The sequence below is a fragment of the Pseudopipra pipra genome, chromosome 3 (genome assembly GCF_036250125.1).
Source record: "Pseudopipra pipra isolate bDixPip1 chromosome 3, bDixPip1.hap1, whole genome shotgun sequence".
NCBI lineage: Eukaryota > Metazoa > Chordata > Aves > Passeriformes > Pipridae > Pseudopipra > Pseudopipra pipra.
Genome location: NC_087551.1, coordinates 27,316,809 through 27,340,932, shown reverse-complemented (window position 1 = coordinate 27,340,932; position 24,124 = coordinate 27,316,809). Strand labels below are relative to the sequence as shown.

The 24,124-nt window shown below is 35.6% G+C and overlaps 1 protein-coding gene across 4 annotated transcripts in view; it reads left to right on the top strand.

Moving 5' to 3' along the window:
• The window catches only part of SRBD1 (S1 RNA binding domain 1), a 123,944-nt gene that overhangs the window by 20,165 nt on the left and 79,655 nt on the right, over positions 1-24,124 (top strand). For all 4 annotated transcript variants that reach the window (XM_064648397.1, XM_064648401.1, XM_064648399.1 and 1 more), the window contains 5 exons: positions 2,211-2,314; positions 7,172-7,279; positions 13,083-13,240; positions 14,450-14,540; positions 15,586-15,693. In XM_064648397.1, the coding sequence (XP_064504467.1) occupies positions 2,211-2,314; positions 7,172-7,279; positions 13,083-13,240; positions 14,450-14,540; positions 15,586-15,693 (569 nt within the window). The remainder of the gene's footprint in view (positions 1-2,210; positions 2,315-7,171; positions 7,280-13,082; positions 13,241-14,449; positions 14,541-15,585; positions 15,694-24,124) is intronic.

Here is a 24,124-nt window from a genome sequence, read left to right as displayed (position 1 = left end):
AACCTGACACGACTCTCCTAGGATGTAGTTGAGCAGCTCTACCAACACTGTCATAACTAAGGGAAAAGAATTTTTCAAGAGTTTATTTGAATTTTTGACTAATTGTAAACAGTTCAGTGTTTTTGTACGCCTTGGGGTTGTTTTCCTGTATTTGGAAATGACTGAAATGGTGGGAGGAGAAGAATTCATGAATAAAGTGTATCATTTGAGGCAAGTGCTCTATTTTCCATCTCATACTTAAAAAGGAATTGGGAATTAGAAGTCCTTGGCAAAGTATACAAAACTTACTGTGTGAGTCTAAGTAAATCTGCAACATAGAAGAGAGCTGGGCAAAATGAAGGATGTCATATTTTTATGATAAACAGAATAAGGTTTGACAAACTTTATGTCTAGATTAAATTGTTGTTCTTGCTTTCTCTGAAAAATGTATGTTGTTTTTTAGAATCCTGGCCCTGAATCTGTTCCAATCTTAGATAAAAACAGTCTTTTTCCAGAAGTCAAGACTGTTTTGTGTCTAGAATAGCCAGATTTTAATGTTACTTAAAAAACCAAGCAAAACAAAAAGATCTTTATTGTAACAGACAAAAAAATTGAGTAATTCCTTTCTTAATTGAGCATTTATTGGATGATAATTCTTCTCTGAATGCATCACTTAAAACAGGATAGGCAGTTTGTTTAAGAATAAAAATGTAAATAATATTAGTGACTGCAATAACAGCTGGTTTAAGTTCAGGTGACTGACACATTCTGCAGATGGAGGGCCAGGAAACAAATGTGATGCAAATATTGACCCTGCTAACAGCATGCTGAATGATGACATTATAATTCTATCAGATACATTCTCTGTTGTGAGCATCATTTTGATTTCATTTTAACTTGACATTTAACTTTCTCTTTTTTAAAAGTGAAATCATAATAAATGTGAAAGCATTTGATTTGTTAAAATATGTCTTTCTAATTTCTACATGAAAACATTTGCTTTGGCAGTAAAGGTACCAGATGCTATAATATTTCACATGCAATCTTTATTATTAGCTTTGTTGTTCAATGATATGTCAGGCCTGGTATGTCACAGGAGCAGTAAGGCTCAGGAATATAAATTGGTACTATGTCCTGGAGTCATTTTAAACCATTGTATTTAACATATGTGACATGTCTGAGTTAGCTAGTGATTGAATTAAAGTTCATGATTGACACAGAATGCTCTGTTGTGACAGTGCTCAGGGCCTGCTACATACAGCAACATGTGTAGTCATACAGGAATGTCAACTTCAAGCAGGTTTCTTTTTTTTGTTGGTTTGTTTTTCTACTTTAAAATACTTTGTAAGGAAAAAGGGAATCTAAAGATGTGAATTTTATTTGTAGCTGCTTCTGACTATTATTTTGTTTCTAAACTCAGTGAGTTTTCTTAATACTAAGGTGAACATTCAGTGTCACCATAGTGAGATTAGACTAGTAGTTACCCACCAGTATCCTCCAGGATCCACCACTTGTATTGTGATCCTTGTTTTAAATATAGAGTCACAGTCTTCCATTTAAAATTGAACTCTGTATGCAGGTAGCACAAGTGCAACCTAATTTAGCTTTAGATCATGACTAGGCAGCTATGTACATGAGGTTCTGTCAGAAATATGTGCCTATGTTTTAATGCTGGAGTGTTGACACGAAGAGTGTATCTACAGTCTTTTCTGCTATTTGTGAACTAGTAATGAATAACTCTAAATTCATCCTCATTCAAATTAAGCTGAGTGCCTTTGTGTCAAAAGTTCTGATCCATAATTAATTTTAAATTTGGATTGATCTTGGAAAGAAAAATGAAACCTGAAGCATAGGACTAACTTTTTCCCTCTCCAATCTCTAGTTCTGATTGGAGTCACTTTTCAATTAATTTGAGTTTTGTGTTATTAAATAAGATTATTCCACCAGCTAAATTCATGCTCTTTTGTATTATAAGTGTGTTTAAGATAAACTGAATCTTGAGATTGCAGACTCCAAAAAAAAATGTATGATTTGTTATACCATGGCATGATTTAATCTGTGTTTAAATTGTGTATGTTGTCTGTACATGCTAGTACTTTGTGAACTGATTTACTCTACCACCATGCTGATTTGCTACAGAATGTCAAGCAAGTGCGTACACAAATGTTGATAAGTTTATCTTTTGGATATTTTGTGTGTCATCTGTCTCTGCCATTTATGTTTGCACTCAGATTCTGGCCATTAACCGAGGGGAAAATCTGAAGATCCTGACAGTGAAGGTCAACATTCCTGACGGGGTGAAGAATGAATTCTGTTGGTGGTGTGTCAATGAAAGGTCTGCATGGATACATATTCTTACACAAATCTCTTTTTTTTTCTTCCATAGACTGCTGCATACTGAAGTGTACCTCATATGTCTTGTTACATTAAGAGAACAAATTAAACGAATATTTATTAGATTAAATGAAATTAGCTAGTGGATAATTCTTATTTTGTATTTCCAACTGCTGTAGCATTATGCTGAAAAGATCATGCCTTGGGCTATATTTGTGAGTTCTGGCACCATTCTTAAAGCAATGGAGTTTTTTTAAAAATATGCTAAGGCTGATGAAATGTGAATATATTTTCAAATTGTAATATGCATCACATCCAGTAGTCTTTACTGAAAGGACTTTGTAGAATCTAATAGAATATACTTCTAACTTCAAAAAATAACTTCATATGCCTGATTACAATGATTAAATAGGACTATCTTGGATTTTAGATCAGTGAACTACATAACTTCAAGTTTCATAAATGTAAGGAATTGCATGTTTAAAAAAATTTAATGGATTTAATAGGCAAACCTAAACATGACTGCCTTCAATGCGTAATCCTCACACATTGTTGAACCATCTCTTACATTTTGATCTCTGGTTGAGTCAGAAAACTGGACTCTAAAAACTGGATTCTTCTATTGTTTACTGATTTGCTCTTACAAGTTGCTTTTTTTTTGTAAGCCAGTAGTGAGTTGTTTATTGTTGCATAATTTTTAGGTTTTTTGCAAAAGTTCATTTTAAGTATGCGTTGTTTTGTGTAATATCTCCATCAGCCTTTTTCTTGGAAACTGTACCTTGATGTCCTCTGTTGGAGACTATTGTGATGCAAACTGTGCATCTTTCTTGCATGTATAAAAGACAGATTTCTCTTTCTCAGTAGCTTAAGATATTGGGCACTGTTCTGAAGATGTTTCGGAAACTCCTATCTTTGCATCCTAAAATCGAATAACCAAAAGGAGGGAAAAAATAGAGAAAAACGCACCTTTTAATGTATAAAATGAATACTACTTCAGCTTGTATTTCTTTTTCACAACAAGTCCAAGAAATGGATTTGGAAGAAAATGTTTCTTTCAACTTTAGAAATTTAATAGGGATGTTCGCTCTGAAAAGGAAGAACAGGGCTCTGAAAGAATTAAAATATTTGTTTGGCTGGAAAATATAATATGATCTAAGGCTAATAGTAAGTAACTTTTTTTTTTTCTCAGTAAAATATCAGGATTCATCAACACACCTTTTTCATTCTGGTTTTAGTACCTATAACAGAATTTCTATCCTCCCTTCAAGATGTGTATTCTGTAGGCAGGACATGTCTGTCAGTCTTGCTTTTACTTTCATCTATGACTGAGAATTTGGAAGCACTGTGAACCACAGATAACGGAACAGCTTGTCACTGCTACACAAATAAAAGTGGGATGTAAATTGGGATATTTTTGGTTGATTACACTTTTGTGAGTCATCCTGAGATAAAAAGAATATTGACCTTGGGAATGAAACTACTTGTTAATACTTGGCATTCATGAGGCTATATATGCTTATGGCTTTTTATTATTTAAGGACAACTTCTCCACCATTAGAAAACTTGTGAAGAAATGATTTCAGTAAATCTTGGTGCATTAACATCTAGGACAGATTCTGATCTTCCTTGTTAGATTGAGAACTGTGTTATCAAACTGACAAATAGTAAATGTGTATTCTGCCCTGCAAGCTTTGGAATTACTGTCTAAGGGTGGAATTTGCATTATTTTCATTGCATTGATTTACTACTGAGAGCAGAAGGTTAATAACTTCCGATTGAGTCAATGGTTTCAAAACTTTGCCAAGGTATTAACTAATTTCCTGAAGGTTACACACCTTGAGTTGCAGAAATCAGTTGCAGAACCAGAAATGCCACCTTGCTACAGAGTTTGGCCAGTATTCTAGCCACAAAACAGTATCACCTACTGCCTATTGAATTAGTAGCAAATATTCAGACTTTTTGTGTTCTTCTGAGACAAATTTTTTAGCATTAAATGTCCCTGTAATAGAAAGTGAGTTTGGAAGACTAGAGTTCATTATTGCATTGAGTTCCATGTAGGTGCTGTCTAAGAATATTGTAATTTTTTTGCAAGTTCAGAATATTTATTAGCCTGCATAAACATCTCTGTTTCCTTGAAATTCGAGTTTGTGCAGAAAACTGAGTAATACCCTTCTGCCTGGTCCTATGGGTTGTATTTTTCCCCAGAAAATGGCATCTCTGTGGTTTGAGAGTGAAATTAGCTCCGTTAATTCTAGAACTCTTCCGGTCCCAAAGACTTCGTTGTGAAATGGAATACAGAAAAATGATCAATGAGAAACAGCCAGAGAGGGGCTGCTTAGCTGGCTTGGAGTGTAAAGTCAACATGGAGTTGTTCCTTGGGAAGGGTTGAAAGTCTGTTCCAAAATGGGATTGCAGCCTTGAAAATGAAGTTTGATGCTTGATAATATTTTTTCAGTTTCCAGTCAAAATTCTCAGATTCTGTGTGAAGTCCATGGTGCGGGCCTTTTAAGGCTTGCTTTGTCTGTGGTTACCACCTTGGTACGTGTTTTCTGTAATGTCTTGGAGGAACACAAAGCTGTGCTGTTTCTCTTTCAGGTCTAAAATCCTGGTTGTGGTCTTCCTGGAACAGTTGTTAATTAATACTAGTGGTTCTTGATGTGGGCTCTGTTAATTCTGTTGATGTACGGTTTCACCTTCTGTGGTGTATCAGTAGTCTAAGCCATTTATGCTTATGGTGGTCCCTGTTGTGAGCACTTGCACATGGAGAGATGATGAGCAGAGGAAGATATTATTCATATGTAGCTTTTCTAAATAGGGCATCTAAAGTCATATCTTGATTAAATAATCAAGAAAAATCCATTCTTAGAGGGAGACTTAACTACGCTGCTGTGATCTTTAAAAATATACACACATGATTTTGCTTTGTTTTTGAAGCAAAGTGAATTTTTCTCTTCTCTCATGAAGTACTGCAATAATTGAAATGGAGTATTTGCTGTGATTGAACTTACTGCTTGGATATTTTTGCATTTGTAGCAATTTCTAACAGAATGTTGCCTAAATAATTTTTACTTATATGTAGGCAGGTAATAAAAATATCTGCTGTGATAACTTATTTACAGAGGAAAGGTTTGTTGACTGGCTTTAATGGATGGAAGAGCAGGGGAAACAGCTGCCAGGTTTCCAAATTCATTCTTATTTGTGCTGAGGATACTTTCTTGGGGGATTGTAGTCATACTAACCACCTGTAATAACTTCATGTTTATAGAATGTGATGGCAATAAGAGGGTTTAAAGCCTTTGCCAGTTTTATATAGGTATGGAAAGAGTCTCCAGTTACAAATAAGTATAATAGAACTATTTGCAAAAACTGTTAGCTAAGTGATGAGGTCATGTGGCTAAGCACTCACAACCCTGAACGTTGTAAAATTAAATAGTGAGCTTAATTCTGCTGCCATGTCTGTCTGCATTAATGCAGCATTGACTCGATCGCACATTCCTCGTCTGTTATATGCACGGACACTTAGGAAAGCTGTTTCAGGAAATTGCAGATCCCCTTAAACAACTGAAAAGCTGTCTGGATAGGAGCAATTTCGGATTCTGTGTATTTCTGAGTGACTGCAAGTAAACAAAGGCAAAAGTAAAATTCATTCTGGTTTTGCCTGGACCTGCACCTGGATACGTTATGAAACGACCATAATTCTATCATGTTGCATTTAAAAGACAAGCCAACCAACCAGCCAAAAAACTTAAGCTTACCCAGACATATTACAAAATAAGTATGTATCTCACTTAACAGTTTGAGACTCAGGCATATTAAATAATACAATAAAGGAAGAAAACTCTGACTATTATCAATATTTTTAAAAGTAATAAAGGTGGACTTTAATAGAAAATGTGAACTAGTTAGTTCTGTTTGCGTATAATATATCTGGTTGCTTCTCCTCAGTCTTGATCTCTTATCGTTGGGTGGGCAAACTCAGTGAGTCAGTTCTGCTTATTGAAGGACTCGCATCCCCCCAGCCCCCTCCTTCATGGAACATTGCCCACAACAAAAAGTTCAATTCATTAAATATTAACAAGCTTTGAAACTTTGGTGTATTTTACAGCAGAATTTGAAGTAATTGTCATTATAGTTATGACTACTGCACATTCTCCCTAGAAAAGGGAATGCTTTAAAGAGTTTGGCTTAGAAAAAGTTGGGAAACAGTCCTGTGTTTGTTTGGTATTGTTTATCTAATTTTCCCTTTTTCTATAATATTATTTACGCTTCAAATATATCAGCAACAGGTAAAAGAGAAAAATAATTTGCAAGCTGTTTGGCTTCTGTGGCTTAAGAATTGCTGCAAAATTTGTAAGATTTCATTTAGAGTTTGAATAGAGATACTCAAAGCATTCCAAGTGAAATTTGATTTGGGTTTCATTAACTGATTAGTTTAGCTCCTAAATTTCCATCTGGGCAGTGACACTCACAGAGGATGTTTAGTAATTTTTTTAATGTATTGAGGAGTAGCAAATAATGCAACCCTAATGGTAATATGTAATCAAGTTCTTCAGTTGTTATAAGCTTTGACTTTTCAAAGGGAAGAAAAATGGGGTTTTATGTTTTCTTTAAAACATAAAATATGATTGCATTCTGACACCGAAGAAAAGATAAGCCTGTCCCTGGTGTGAGCTGTGTGGTCATGGACACATTCTATTTATGTTTGAATCTATGATTTCATTGCCTAATTATTGTAGAAATTCTGCAGTTTATAGGACATTGCAATGTAGAAATCTTTTTGTGAAATTCCTTTTTTATCTAGGTGTTTGTATATGTTTGTAAAGTATTTTTTGATTTTTCTTGTTCTAATCTTTTGCAGATGGAGACCGAAACAATTTTTAAAACCAGAATTTATGAGGATCCTACGGAATTCAGTAGAGGATGCATATAAACGCCTTATACATCCTCTTCTCTGTAGAGAATTCAGGTAAGCCCAGAATAAATCTGTACTTTCATATTATGAATTTTTAAAAAATTCCCTCCCTAACATTTTGCTAGATTATCTGTTATCCATTTGAAAATATCAGCATGTTTTTAATCCTCAGTGCTTACATAAGAAATGAACTACATAGTCTTGGTTCTGTAGATTTAATTTGTGAATCTACACAGTTTAGGCTACAGTAGAGAAATTATGTTTCTGTGAAGACGTTTTATGTGTTTACGTACTTGTTACTTGTACATTTATCTAATAAAGTTACTCTATTACCATAATAGTTTTATCTTATTCTTTATTAGCATAAACCATTATGTCACTGATTTTTCCCAGCATCTTTTCATATCACAGCAACAGTACTGTCTGTGACATTGTTCTGATTCCTGCTCTTTTACCTGTTTGAAAAAAATCAGCAAAGTACTGTTGTGGTTGGAAGTGTCCTTCACGTTTGCCAGCTGCACTTTGTGGTAAACTAATTAGTCATAGTCTTAGTCTGATACCATTTTACGGGTATTGTGATGCCTCTAGAGAAGTCAGTAAACTTACTTCTGGTGATACTGTAGTAATGATGTCATCAGACAAAGTGTCACTTGTTAAAATCTGTAATATTGTTCTAAATTTAAAGAGAACTTAAAACTTAGTACCAAAGTAACATGAATTAAATAGGGCGTTTTTTGGTGTAGTATAGGAAGTGAAAAATCTTTAATATGTCAAAGTCTACATTCTAAAAGCATTATGTTCTAATGGCTAACTACTTATGGTGTGATTCTTCTCATCAATACAAGAGAAGCTCTCCAAAGTGTAACATGTTTCGTTCTGGTGAGGCTTTCTGATATGTGACCTAGATGTTAATGCCTGCTTTAAGGTTTCTTAGACCAGAAATGTTGAAATGACTTGTATCAAAATGACATATGTTGGCTATTCAGTATCTAAAATCTGCAATCACATTGTGAAATACAGTTCTTCTGTACTTTCCTGGCTGTACTTTTATGTTTCTGTTCAAATTGGAATTGTTTTCCTGACACTTCCTTTCATGAACATCATTCCCTGAATGTTCTATGTTCTAACCATCTGAAAAGAACTGTCAGCTCAAGTTTTTAACAGCAGATATTTCTAATGGCTTTTGGGTTTCTTCACTACAGTATGTTGTGTTTGTTCATTGCTTTGCAAGCAAGATTGCTTCACCTCTTTTGATTAGCGAGCCTGCTTTTTTGCTAATGAGAGTTTCACAGATTTCTAAAAGCACTGAGTTCACTTTTTTTTTTGTGATCACAGTACATGTAGCTACTCTAGGGGAGGCACTGTGTCTATTGTTTGGCCAAAATGAGGAACAGCTCATGATGGAGGGTCCAACTGTTGGCTTCTGTCACATGGGAGTGAAAGTAGTTGTCATTCCTAGCCATCTCTACAATCAAACTTTTAAAATAAAGAAAAAATACTTACTTTTTAGTGGAGTTTGGTTTTAAGATAGCTAAACAAACTGACATAAGGGTACTTCAAGACTCTTTTATTGTATTTTTGTTCTGTGGTTTGAGCCACAGGATTGTTGTGGCCTGTGTTGTGTATAACACTTGGAGGGCTGTTGCAGCAGTAGGTGGCTGAAGGTTTTCTGTTCTCTTAATCAAAAAGAAAAAAAAAGCTCCCTTCCCTACTACTTTTACTAGATGTAGCTCACAAGTAATAAATGCAAAGAATATGAAGCTTGCTGCTTATTCCTAAGTGGTTGTCTGCTTAGATTTTACTCTTCGTGATAATTTTGCATGATTGGTGGTGTTTGGTTAGGAAAAGCTGAAGCATCTCCTATAGAGAGGAACGCAAAGCACCTGACAGTAGTATTCCTGGTTCCTGACCACTTAATCTTATCCTTCTTTTATTCTCTTTTTGCACACACTAGGAGCTGTTTTTCAGGACTCTTGCAAAGGACTGCTAAAGTATTCAATGCCTCCTTTTAGCATTAATATTTCCAACCCACCCCCTGCTGTTCTTCTTTCTTTTTTTATTATCATTAAATGTTGGAACACAAAGTTTCCAAGAGTGTATTGAAATTGCTGAAGCTTCTAGTGATCAGAAGAATGCAACTTGCCAGCAAGACGGTTACCTTATTTATTGTTTAATTTCCTTTCTTCCATTCTGTCAGATATCATCATTTCTTGTATCTGTTATAATAATGTCCAGTGTTGCTTTTGGCTCTTTGAAATGCATTTTACCTTGTTACAGTACTGCATGGAATGATTCCGTCAGGGTTTCGTGCAAGTGATGTGGCATGGACTTATTTTTTTAATGGATAATCCTTTCATAATTTTCCATGCTTTCTTGCAGAGAGTCCTTTCTCTCCCCTGTCTTCAGGGACACAAACATTTCTCTGTATATCTTGTTTCACACCTGAAGCTAGTTTGCAGATATTTTTCCACAGAAAGGATTGCATCTCAGACTGTATATGGAAGTGGGGAATTTTGAATCTCAATTTAAAAACCGAATCTTATAACATTGAATATAGAAACTAGTAGGTCATGATTAGGTTATTTGCATTTATTACAGTATACCTGTTAGTGATACACAGTCTGAGTGCTTTGTAGAATTTAAGGTAGGGGCTTAAAATCCTGACTTGATTGATATTTTCTCATAAAGTAGCAACTGCAGCATTCTGAGATGTATTTATTTGAAGGTTTTTTTGGATTTCTTCCCCCCAAAATAACCATTTCTCTAGTGCTCTCTGCCTTATATCTCTGTCATATTAATAAGAATCATCACAAATTGGAAAAACATGAAGCTGGGCATCTTGCCATTTGGATGGAGCCAGTAATGCAATGAAAAAGAGAAAGATGTTAGATTGTCTGAGTTCATTTTTTTTTTCCCCCCCAAGGATTAAATGATTATCCCAAACACGAAATTAAGGGCCAGTACTTGGGACAATAGATCATGTAATTGATACAAGTGTTGAGTGAGAGAGAGTTAGAGAGAAAAGAGAAGTCTATGCTCAAAATTAAAAAATACAGGATATTATGTAATAGGACATTCCCCCACGCACCTGGCAATTTCAGTAACATTTCCTGTTACTATAAAAGTTTCTGTATATCCATGCCAATTTTAAACATGATTTCCATAAGGCACACGTAACTAATAGCATGTGTTTAGGGGTAATTTTAATTTCTGCACAAGTCTCCCTTCACAGGTGGACTGATATGAATTTGCAGCATGGGAGGACTTGGCCTTGTGAGCAACTGTAACCCTTTATCTCTAGGATAGATGGAAAGGTAGAACTTGGCCTCTCTTTGTACAAAGCCTCCCATCCAAGGGGGCCTCCAGTCCAACCTTCCCTTGTTTTCCAGCCAATTTTAACCTTCATTTGTATGCATGGGTGACTGGTTGAATCTTTGTTACTTGTGTATATAGAAGATCCATACTGCTGAGAGGCTTAGGTATTTGCTTTTGTTTTCTCTGGTTTCTCGTGAGTAGCATCTAATTGTTGTGTCCCTGGACTCTCCCTGGAAAAAGCTCATTCTGTGGTTTAGGTTATTTATTTCTAATTTTTTAAGAACAGGAGAAGGATGCTGTAAGAGTGAATGATCAGGAAATGAAATGGCAACTGAAATTCAGTGGAATGAGTGTAAAAGGATGCTTGCAAGGGGAAGTAGTTACTTCTTATACGTAAAACTAGCAGGTCTGAGCTGTCCTGCCACAGAAGAGATGCTTTGGCGCTGTGGAAAGCAGCTCCACATAAATGTCAAGTGCTCAGAAGATAAGATTATTTAGTTAAGGAATAAAGACAAAACAAAGACTCCTTGATTTAGTTGGCCTTTATTTGGAATATTATTGGCTATTTTGGTCCACTCACCAAAAAGTAGGAAAACAATTCACTGGAACTGTAAAAGGCCCAGTGAAGGGGAATGAAGTGTGAAATAATTTCTCTGTGAAGAAAAATTAACTACACTAGGACTCTTCAACTTGGGAGAGAAAGGGCTTAGAGATAAATGGCATGTGAAGAGTGGCACAAGGTTTCTAGGGATAAATTTTTACTATCTTCCAGTTAAAGGCCCAGGGGGACATAATAAGAATCACCTTCCAACCAAAAGGTGGCAACTATTTACACAGCTTGCGATGGACCTGCAGAACTCTCTGCCAACAGACTTGGAGACAGAATACTGAGATAGAGGGAAAACTTACCTGAACTGGTGCAATATGCAGAGTGTCCACTCTTTGTTGAGGGCACATTTGAATTTCTAAGGAGTCTTGTAATGCCTGCATACCCTTCACCATCTCACTTTGAATTGTATCTGAGTTAGTCTGGTATACCTGATCTGGAAACAAAAAGCATGGGGATGTAAGGGAGCCTCTTGCTGTAGCAACTTACCTAGGGAATGTTCAATCAGTTAGGTGTGAAAGAGAATCTGGACGTCTCTCTAGACTACTTTCAAAAAGAGATGATGATTACTCTTTCTTTCTGTACCACTGTGGGATGAGACAGGGCTGAGATGATTGTTTGGTTGGATCCTGGGCAAATTCAAGTCAGGCTGTTCAGTTCTTCCACATCCGAAAACTGCTCAGAACAACTTCATATTACATTATGTCAAATAGCCTTTATGAGGGTTGTCTTTGAACTATTTGTAGCTTGCTTGTGTCATGCATCGATTGACCTACACAACTTGAGTAATTTTCCCTGCCCCATTCTTAAAGGATCAGCTAGCTTGGACACAGTTTTTTTCCTTCAGTAAAAATAAACCCAGATATTACTTTTTTCAGTGATGGGTAAAAAGAAAAGGGAGAATAAGGGCATTGGCTACCCTTTGAAGTTATATGAAGGCTTTATTGGATTTCTTTTGATTCTCTAATTATTGTCATTATTGATAATGCAGCTAAAAATGGCAATGAGTACCTGCAAAAGAAAAAAAATCAGCTAGGTGATGAATATTTGTGTCCCCATGACTTTTTCAGTTTTCCTTTTTTATATAACATGCAATACCATGACAAAAATACTTGTCCTTATCAGTCATTGTCCTGCTGGCCACATCTGACAAATAAGACACTGTCTATCTTGTACACCTTCACTCAACAAGACTGACTTTTTTCTCATAACACTCTGCTGTAAGTATTCGTGCTTAAAGTCATCAAAGTCAAACCTTGCTGCACTCACTTCTTTTTAAAGAGCATAACTTGGAAAAGAAAGTTAGGAAACAGGAAACATCGTGGCCCCATCAGCTTTCTGGTTTGGTTCTGAGGAAGCAGAATATCCTCCTAGAAAAAGCTCAAGTCTACATGCTTCTGTGATGACTGTTAAATAATGTAATTCATAGACAAAATTAAATGCCTCATGAGTCGTGGTGTGTTAGCAATTAATTGGAGGTACCCTTCCAGTTTCTCTCTAGTACCTCTCAGTGTAAAACCATCATCCTTTCTTTTGCTGGGTAGTGATTTTTCTCTAGAACTGTGAAATTATGATGAATTCGATCCATGCCTTCTTCAAATCCACTTTTCTTTTCAATTAGGTATCACCTTTGATAGGAAACTGTTCTTTGCTCAAAATTCTGAGTTGGTGTTTGAATGTTAGTTGGTATGTGCACATTCTTGTAAGTGTTTCTATTATACACTTTATATTCACTGTTTCTTAGGACAAGAATAAGGTTATCATAAAGCTGATTCTTTTTTAAAAAGGTGTCCATAACTTGAAGTTTAATATTTAATTAAAGATGATGGAAACACGATTGGAAAAAGCCTTGCAACTTTGGAACAATTCATAAGTGCATTTGAAAACTAATTGAAGGGAAATTTTTGTGTTTTGTTTTTTTTCCATCCTTCTAAGATCCAAGTTGACATCTGATGCAGAGAAGGAGTCAGTGATGATGTTTGGGAGAAATCTCCGGCAGTTGCTTCTGACCAGCCCTGTGAGGGGTCGTACTTTGATGGGAGTAGATCCTGGCTACAAACATGGCTGCAAGTTGGCAATTATTTCACCAACCAGTAAGTTTCAATTCTAGACATTTTTGAGAGGACTGATAAAAAATATATTCATTTAGAGTAAAGGATAGTTTCAAAACCAGCTTTTTTATCACGTTGATTTTAGTTTTTTATGACGTTGATTTTAGTTTTTTGTGAAGCTTTTAGTGTCTTCCACATGTCCTGTCATGTAAATTCCATTCTTCAGCTAGGTTAAGGTCAAGTTTCTGCCACCTGTATTCCAGTGACTTCTTTGGTGTTATTACTCTTCTCTAAAGTATAATTTAAAATGCCTTCTGCCTTCCTGAATACAGGTTCAAATAATTGTGCCCCAGATAGTCAGCAAAGAGAACACCTGGCATTTTTATTGTTCGCCAAAGAATTTGAATTTGAATACTTCCTATAACATTGCTTTTTTCATGGGCAGTATCTTAGACATGTGGACACTTTTATCAGCCCTTTTTTGTTTAGTGCTATGTGTGTTAATGTGAGAAGTCAGAAACACTGTATTTGCAAAACTTCTTAGTTCAGATATAGAACAAAGCCTTTCTAGTTCATCCTAATCTAATCAGGGGATACATACCTCTTTAGGCCCATGCAAAAATGGTTTGTTTTCCTTTTATTATGTTGTTGCTTTTTGTCTGGGAATATATTCACCCAGGATGGACGGAGGGAAAGATGTGTTCTAAAAACTTGAAAAGGCAATAAAGGTAGGATAAATGGTTATTAGCTTTCATTGCACTGTAAGGTCTCAGTGCCAGTTAATACAGTTCTTTCTAAATGTGATAGATGAGATGATGGCAAGAGCTGACACTGGAGTTCCAGAGCTCCTAGACTGCAAGTCCTGAAACTTTCTAATTTTCATCTCTCTTAACTGGATCTGTAAAATGTATTACACTAGAGCAATAAATATTTTATAGTAAATTGCTGGTTCTCTCTTTGATAATATAATACATTTTATTTCCTAATATGACTAGGTGCTCATCATTTGTTATGTGGATATGTCCACAGGGAACTAGAAAATGTATTAACTTGTTTTGCTTTGCTAGCCAAAGCCTTCTTGTCCTCTGCCCACCATACATTTCTTATAATTGAATACAAAAATCAAAGGGAAAGATGGCTTATTAAGAAGCTTTCTTTGTGAATCATCAAATTAACTTCAGTAGTTCTGCAGGATATAGCTTTTGGACCTTCGTGGGTTTTATCACATGGCTTTGTCTTTCATTATTCTAGGTCAGATACTCCACACTGATGTAGTTTACTTGCATTCTGGTCAAGGATTTCATGAAGCTGAGAAGATAAAGAAGCTTCTGCTACAGTACAGGTATGCCAAAGAAACTTACACTTCCTGCTCTTTCCAAACAAAATGAGTGTCTTCACTGTCCAAATACTTGGTTTTAGGTGGAATAAGAATTTGCTGATATAATGAAATTATTTTTTTTTATCTAGTTCAGAGCTTTTTCTTTTAGTCTATGTTCATGCTTTTACACTATGTATATGTTAACCATGTGAAATCAAACCATGGCTATGTGTAAGGCTGCATGCTATGAATGTATCCCCATAAAGCTCTGTCAGTCCATTTATTTTTAGGAATAGAAATCAACATTCAGCTAAGGAATAAGTTTAGCCTTATTCTTACAACCCCCACAACCCCCAAACCACTCATCCATCTTTTCCTGTTCCAAAAGCCACATTTAGTTTTTGGAAGAGTTTTATTAAGCAAAGGAAATCCTGCACAGGTAGATCTCCAGATGGAATTGCAAACAGGGGTAGTGTGATTAAAAGTTTATTGTGTCCAACTGTTTTGGGATCCCTGTGGACAGACATCTGGTCTACTGAGTCAGCTGCTGAACTGCCACAGCATACAGTCCAGTTTGTCTTTAAGCATTAGATTGGTTTTAAACAAGGTGATTTGATGGCTGACTGGTTGTGGTGAGGGCAGTCAGAAGGAGTGACCTTGCAAGCTATTGCAAGCTATTCCATAAAGGAATTAAGATGATGATTGCTTGGGCTGCTACCCTTTTTCATGACTCATACCGGATGAGGGAAATATGAGATGAAAGTGTCTGAGGACTCTAAATAATACTCCATTTATTAATATGAAGTATAATTTTTGGTTTTTCTGCATATGTTACCACTGTACAATTCCATTACAAATGAGTGAAAATTTTGACTCCTCTCATGAACTGCCATACTGAAAACCTGTTAAACACAGTACGATATTACTAGGAATATGTTCTCGTTACCTCTGGGCCTTGTGTTACCTAAAATAGGATGTAATGGCCATTGTTGTGGATGGAATACTATACATGAAAAAGTTTAAAAGAATGTTTAAAAATAATTTTCCTTTTTTTTTACCCCACGCAAAGCTGTAGCACTGTCGTGATTGGCAATGGCACGGCCTGCAGAGAAACAGAAGCTTACTTTGCTGACTTAATTATGAAGAAATATTTTGCACCACTGGATGTTGTTTACTGGTAAGATCCCTTTACTGGGATATTAATTTGTCCTACATATTTTAAGAGGTCATTTTAAATGTGATTTGTTTAAGTATTTCTTTTTGTTACTTTGTTTGTATTTGAGTCAAGCTTGTCCCAACCTTCTAGCCACAGAAAAATGGCTGTAGTTCTTTGAAGCATGAGAGTAGTTCTCCCGAGTCAGTAAGAGAGACTCACTGAAGCATTTTATTTTCTCTTCCTGAGGTTTACTCCGTTGTTATTATCATTGTAACAAAGTATGTGAGAATAGCAGCACTAACAGCTAAGAACCGTTTGGCATAGTGTGTTTATTTCTTGATAAATGAGGTTTAAATGTGAATGATAAAGCTTCTGTTGTCTGACTACAGTATGGAATGCTTGCTAATCCTATGGGTATTAAATGGTCTGGAAATAAATATTGTGTTAATACATAGTAGAGAGTGAAGATAGCTAGTAGAGAGTAGTGAAGATATTTATCCTTTTCAACCTTCAAAGTTTATCCATTAGTTTGTTGAATTTGAACTAAAGTATTCTTCTATTGCTTTGGATGGAAACTGTATTATATCGTTTTTTTTTCTCTCATGCAGAACTGCTTTTATTTTTTACAATTCACACCTTTTTTTTTTTTTCTAAAGCAATTTTTGTGGTTTACCTTGGATTATCTTTTGTGCTGACATTTAACAGCAGTATTTGGTTGTCACTTCTTAACATACTGAAATCAGTTTTCTGTATTTTTAAAAAAGTTATGGCCTTTCTCTGTTCAAACTGTTGTATACATTTAATGGTGTCTTTTCATAAATTCAGAAGTGATCTTACAGATAGGGTTAACAAATTTATTCCTACTAACTTATGATATCATTTAATTGCACTTGTTCTTTGTTTCTAAGATTGGAAATCCTTGCACAGCAAAACACAGCTCATTGCTGTGTGCAAGGTTTAGGGAATTACCAATTGTATTTGCATTTTAAATCTTTTTCCTTAAAGAAGTAAAGGGGCTTGTCACATGAGGCTGGATTGTTTTATAGTGCTTTAAAACCAAAATCCTAATCAACTGAAGTTGTCATTCAGAAAGGTGGCTGATGGAGAGGTGCTACATACAGACTTTGACTTCCACGGCATATAAAGCTTTTAATGTAATATTGCTTAATTTTTTTTTTTTGTTAGAAGTGGAGAATAAGGCCAGGAATGATTATAAAACAATAAAAATCTGTTCATCTTTTTATGTCCAGTTCATCATATAGAGCTTGGAATCATGCATTTCCAGGAAAATAAGGCAATAATAGAATATATAATTTCAGAAAGGTTTGTGCAGTTGGTGCACACACAAATAATAGAGGTTAAAGATAACCAGCTGAACACTTAATTGATTGCATGTACGTGCGGAAATAGCCTCTCTACTGCTCAAGTCCTCTACAGTAATTCTAGAATTGTGAAGTTTTTCATTGGCTTCAGTATCTGACTCTAAAGAAACACTTGACTACAATCTTAACTGAGAACAACATTTCACCTCGTTTTTTAGTTGTGTGGCAAGAATCAAATTAACAGATTCTCACTTTAAAATGTTTTAGTTATATCAGTATCAAAAGATACCGAGAAGAGTTATTAAACAATAATTTTCTTCATTTTGGTTTCTTCAGTTTGTCTCAGGAACGTTAACGTTTTATTTGATAACCGGTTTGTCTTTTTTAGTGCTAATAAATATATGAGAAACAAGCAATTAAAATAAAAAAATCCTCAACAATAGTGAATACAAACTGCATATAGTTTTACTGAAGTTTTCCAAAGAGAAGACAAATCAGTAAAGACAGTAGTAGGAAGTGAGGCATATGACATGATTTTTCATGTGGCTTTAAAACTGATCTGAACTCAGTTTGACAGTTTTTGATTTAAAGCAAATATTTTTCATTATTTTTGTAACTAACGTGCTTTCAGATTGATACACCCAACCTAAATAACTACAGAACTTCTTTTTTTTTAATGTAGTTTCCCTTTTAGAGCTGTGTTTATTGACTTAGATTAGGACTGGACTAGATCCAAGGACAGTCATATCTAGTCTTCAGGTTTTTTGTTACAAATCAGTTTTTGTTACAAGGTTCAATAAATATTCTTGATTATTTATGTTAGTTCTATTGTGAGTTCTTGCCAAAGATACATTGTATTATAACCAAAACAGATGTTCTGGTTTAGACAAGTGTATTTGTTTTAACAGGACCAGAAATGTAAATGAAACAACATTGTGTTCAACATTAACATGGCAGATGATGAACTCTTACAATTTCATTGGCCTTTTTGGATTAAATGAAAATCTTGAAAAAATATTTCAGGAATCTGTTTTTCTTTTCTTGCTGTCAGTTATAGGCATTTTGGAAATGAAAGCTATCTGGCAGGTGAACTGTGCTAGAGCAGGACAAAATGAACAGTTCAATCTTTGTATTTGGCAAAATCAAATCACAATTTTCCTTTCAGCCCCAATGGTTTTGTTGTCACAATACAAACATTCTTATTGGTCTCACTTTTCTTGTGTGCTTGTTCTATTAATGCACACTCAGAATAACGTGTTTCAGTATTTAAAAGAAAGTTTGATAACTGTCATGAATTGTAATTGTTTTCAGCAAGCAGCAAAGAATGCAGCCAGGCAAGTGTATTTTTTTGTTGTTGTTTAGATGGCTTGGTGTTTAATTTCTCTTCTGTTTGGTTTTAAACTTGATACAAAATCCTTTTCTGCCACTTACAGCAGAATCTTTTCTTGCTCTTGAGACTTTATAAGCAATGTAATTAATAATTTACTGCTGTTTAAGTTCAAACATTTCTGTACTGTGACAAATAGGGGAAAGTCTGTAATGTCTTGTAAAGTTCTCATTGGGTTTTCTTTAATGTTTAAATTGTCTGCTTTAGAATACTTAGAAATGTTCTGCTAAGGTAGAATAGGTCTGTTTTAATACCTTTTGAAGTTGGACCTTGGTGGCAAGAAATTGATTTAGAAATGTTTGTTCTACAGGATTTTAGGTCCGCTTGTATTTTATAGGTGTCTGCACATGCTTTAAATATCCTTTTCAATTTAAATGTGTGTTTTATGTTGTTGAATATCTACATTATGCTCTCTCAGCTTTAACAAATGCCACTTTCAAGTTCCATGCCTCTACATTTCTAATGTTACACTAGCTTAATTCCCATTACTTTTCTGCTTCATAGCACTCACAGTTTGAAAGGGACCTAACATTTGGGTTCACATTATGATAATTAGGTTTCAAAGCAGTGTGGGGGGATTAAGATGTCTGAAGTCTAGTTGCCGAATAAAGTTCAGAACTACTTGTAAAACTTGTTTGAGTGGTTAACAGAAGTGGTTTTATTTATTCAGTGCTCATGCAGCATTAATCCGTATTTCATCAGGTACCCACAGTGCTGTAACTCTAGATATGACCTTGGGACTTAATTTACCCCATCTCAGTTTTCCTTATTAATGTGCCTTGAAAGAGGTACATGAAAGATAGCCAACATCAAAGCTCCTTTTCAAATAAAGTGGTTGATATGAATCCTCTGGTATTTAACACTGTCTGTCAAATGTTTCAGCTGGTTTGCATCCTTTTACAAGCTATTGCTTGCTGCATTAATGCAGTTGTTTCAAGTCTGTTGAGAGTACAAAGGGGGTAGGGATATGTGAAACTATTCCTATTTCTTTTTGATTGTGTTTTCTTTAAGCTGTTATTTTTGTCTGTTAAGCTATATAACTCTACTGATAACACATTTATGTATGCTCACCTACACATCTTAGGTCATTAGATGTTTATTAGAGAAGGTGGAAGGTAGTTTAGAAAGTTTTGGCTGAAGGAATACATACTCAGCAGAAACAATGCACACATCTGAAATGTGCACTGAAGAACCTTTGTTCTGCTTTCATCTCTTTCAAGCTCTAGTGGAGTCGTGAGAAGTCCTAAATAGTGAAGAAATAATTTGAGGAACAAACAGGTTTAAAATGTGTGTGAAGAAGGCATAGCCAATGAAAATATTTTAAGTGATGTGGTGATATCTAGCCAAACTGTCTCCTGTCCCTTACTTAAAGGTTATGTTCTGTTTTGATTATTTACCACAGCTGAATGATCACACACACTTCAACTGAAAAATCATTTTCTATATGTTTATATTTAGGAGAGACAGTCCTGTAAGCTGGAACCTCACTTTGCATAGAGATGGCTTCCTCCTACTACTCTTGGTTATTCATAACTTTGGATAGTAATTCCTCTATTGTTTGGCATAACACGGACTGGAACAAGTGTCTGCATTTAAAATAATATCCAGTGTTTGTTCCTGATGTATCCACAGACTAGTATCTCTGTGCCAAACCCCTGCTATATTCAAAAGGGGAAATTCAAGGCCATCTTTGATTTTGAAGCAAAGATTCCCCTCTGCCCCAGCTGTAGATGCCAATACCATCTCTAGCCGTGTTTTTCTGAAGGGGGGGGAGGGAAATGAGTAAGCAGTGAAGTTGTCATGGGGCAGGTGAAACAGGAGATAATAATTTCTGACTTGCACAGTGTGGGTTGGAAACTTTTTGAAGCAAATTGTATGAATGATACGTTTGACAATTATGGAACTGTCCTTGATTTTTCAGAGAAATAATTCATAATTTTCAGGATGAAAACAAGGACTAATTGGAAGTGTGTCAATGTAGTTAAAGAGATTATGAATTCCTTCAAGTTTAGAAAAAAAGATGTATATGGAGTCTAGACTTCAGCAATGTGAAGGCAGGGGGGGCAGGAAGCAAGTGTAACTAGCAAAAGAAATCTAAATCATCAGGAAGAAGTCAGTTTTTCCAGAACACTGGGACATGTCATTTGACTTGCATCCAGAGGAATCTGTGGGAAGATCTTGGGTGACGGAGGAAAGTTATTCGTGCAACTTCCCTTCTGAGAGAAAATCCTAGTGACTCTTAATATCAAGGAGTGATTTTAAAAGTTGTGTTCGCAATATGTAAATCTCTTCAGACCTTTAAGGGATACTAAACAAACAGAAGAAAGGGAGGTTTTTAGAACGGAACGCCAGTACACGTGACAACATGTTCAAGGGCAACTTTGCATTCTCTTCAATTAAAAATGTGATGATCTCAAATATACTCTTGCAAATCAGGTAATAAGAGGGAGAAATCGGTCACAATAATTCTTCCCTTCGTTTTCTCACAGAGAAGCCATTTGTTATATATAGGATTGCAAAATAACTTCTCTATTTTCAATTTTAATTATGTGCCCCACTGAGTAGTAATTTGTACAGACCGTTTTCTTGTAGACCTGTGTTATTTTCAGAAAAATAGAACATCTTTTTTTAAGATGATCAGCTAGAAGTCAACTGGTATTTTAGTACAACGGAAGTCAAATGAAGAGGGACAGCCATCCAAAAATATTTGCGAACACAGAACAAGAATATGTTGAAAAGTAAAAGGTTATTGAGAAAGACCAGAGAAAGAAGGTGAAGTGAGCAAGTGCTACTGTTTCTGCATTGAGTGTGTCTATCAGTTCTTCTGGGGACAGTTTTGAAATGTGTGTATAGCATGCGGTATATCCATAGAGCAAGACTGGGACTTTGGTTCCTAAAACTCAATTAAGACAAAGTCAGATTTTGTCTTAATTTAAATCTTTAACATAGAACTACTAAAACTATAGTGTGTTTGGGTGTGCTTGACTTCAGTAGTAGAAATCTTAAAAACTTTTGTCACTTAACATTGTGTGCTGGTCAGTATTTCCAAAGCAAACCCCTTTCCTAAGGGCTTTCTATGATGACAAAATTACTCTGACCTAAAGTCTTTAGTTCAAGGTTATTTCCAAAGCCTAGAAATAAAGAAGGTTTTAATAGATTTAAGGAAGATGATTAGGTCTGAAATGTTCTCAATTGCTCCGGTCAAAACTAGTTAATTTCCGTGTCTGATAGTTTTGGGGCAGTGAGATACCTAACAGGCCAAAATTAAACTTTTATTTCAGACTGAAGTAATTTATATTGTCATTTAAAGTGGCTACAACTTTTGAAGTTTTTCTGTGCCTTTTGGTCAATATCACGAGGTTTTTATCAGTTTAATAACATGGAAAGGTTTCCAGGAAGATCTTATTTAGTGGAATGAACATAACACAAGATGGTAGTGTAACAGGCCCACTTCTCCCAGAATTGCTGTTTTTATTTGGTCCAATATTCTTTTTTTCTCAGAAGAGTCACCAAACTACTGTTCATTGCACTGGCTGTTGACTCATTCGCATGATGTGTGGAGTATCAGTAAAGATACTGAGGGATGGAACTCTCAAATTATTGTAAAAGGTGGTGCGCAGGTCTCTGTGCCGTGTGTGCCACCTTCTACTTCTTGGCAGGAGAAGGCCTGGAGCCTTTTTTTAAGAGGTGCCTGAGTGGTTGCCAGGGTCTAGGGATGGCTCAAGGAATGCAAGAAGCTTAAGGAAGCGGGTAGCTGGTGGAGGAAGCAGTGCAGAAAGTATGAGAGTGCAGTCAGGGAGTAAGGGACAGGGCGCTTTGAAGGTACTTCCTCTAGGGAGACACACTTGATGTACGGTCTGTGGGAACTCTGTACAGCTTTGAGCGTTCCTTGTCTTTTCAGTGCATCAGGTTACATCAAGAGAAAGTTCCCTCTTCTTTTCCCTAATCATTTGTGAGCATGAATGGATGGTGTGCAGTCCAAGCTTAAAATTGAGGTTTGGATTTAAGCTGAAAAATGTAACTTAATACCGTGTTGCTGTAACTCAGTGAGCATTGAAGAAGGCTTGTTCCAAACTTGGTATTGATACTGATTTCAAACTGGTTTCAGAAAACCTTATGTTTTCAGGTGAGCTGCTGCAGCACCGTTTTAAGAGCTTCCAAAATGAGCACGTATGGTTCTGTGTCTTTGTAGTTTTAGGTGGCTTTTTTTTTCTTTAAAGTAACTTGTGTTTTGTCCTAGTGGAAATGGAATGTAATCAAATTTGGATGTTACCTGGTCAAACATACTGAAAGAGATTGATGGCTAAGCTGAGTGATGGTGGTTCTTTGATGTATTTTTGATTTGCAGATCATTGAAATTTGCTGGTGGCAGTGTAAAAATCACTCCAGGGACTGTAAGCCTAATTGCAGTGGGCTGGATTTTTCCATGTCCTGTGTGAACCCCCTGGAAGTAGCGTCTGAACCACACATTGAAAACCACTGGGTTTGGACCTGAAAATAACAAAAAGTAGAAAGTATTTAAAATAGGTGAAACCCTCCTTCTCATTTGTATTTGCTGAACTTTAATTATGGGAATTGAATTGTGGAAACTTGGAGTGTGATTCTTGTTACCTGTATGTGCATTTTAAACTGCTGGTCTTTACCCATTGCCTGGATGAAATAGCATTGCTCCACACTAGTATGGTATTGCCATGCTAACAAAATCTTTGACACTGGAAGTGAATGTAAATTAAAACCATTAAAATGGTAATTTATGATTTGTGTCAATATTGCCTTTCTAAAATAAGTGATGCTTGTGGCATTTGTGATATTACTCTATTACCCTTCTCATACATAAAAACATATGTTTCTGATGTCTGTTGTGTTTTAAGTGACTGTGTCATGAAATTGATGTGGCAATTGGTAAATTTTCACTTGTAAAGATTAAGAAACTTCATTTAGGCTCCTCGCTATGTAAAGAAGCTCTAGCAGGAATTACTTGTGAAATCCTGTCAGAAGTTAATTTAAGTGTAAGCATACAAATATAGTGTGATTAATAGTGAGAGCATCCAGATTAAAATTATATAAATACAAGATGTATCCTCTGATTTGTGAGGTACTAAGACTGAGTGTTATTGCACAGTCAGAGCTGGTCATATATTTGGATAGTGTTTTGTCTTCAAGTAGACATTCTGTAAGAACCTAATGGAGAAGTAAGCATTTTTCCATTAGTGTAAGTTTGCCTGTAATATGTTTTTATTTAAGTTGAGATTCTGCCAAACTTCATACCTATTCGTTTTTAAAGCCACATTTGCTGTTCTGCATTTCAGCTCTTACTGGTCTTCCTTTATTGTTGTGAGATGTGATATATGGATTTATTTATTTATTTAAAGTTACTGTGCTAGTATTGTTGATGCTGATAGCAGAAGCTTAGGTTAGACAGTTAGATTACATTCATCTGTCTAACATTCTACATTAGATACCTTAATTTCAGTGTCTTCTGTCAGAGAGCTACCTTTGGGATGAAATTTTTCATCCTAGATCTCACATTGCATGTGTTTCTAAACACTAATTAGAAATGTTTAAGGAAAAAAAGGAAGGAGTGTATGCATGAATTGTATCATTAGTGGGGAATACTTTATTCTTTGAAGGATCAATACTGTTGAGATCTGGTTAAAATGGAAGTTTGTGGGCAGGTCCAAAGTTTGGATAGAAATCTCCCTCTGAAAGTATTTCAGGTTTATGTAGAGTGGTAAATTGCCAC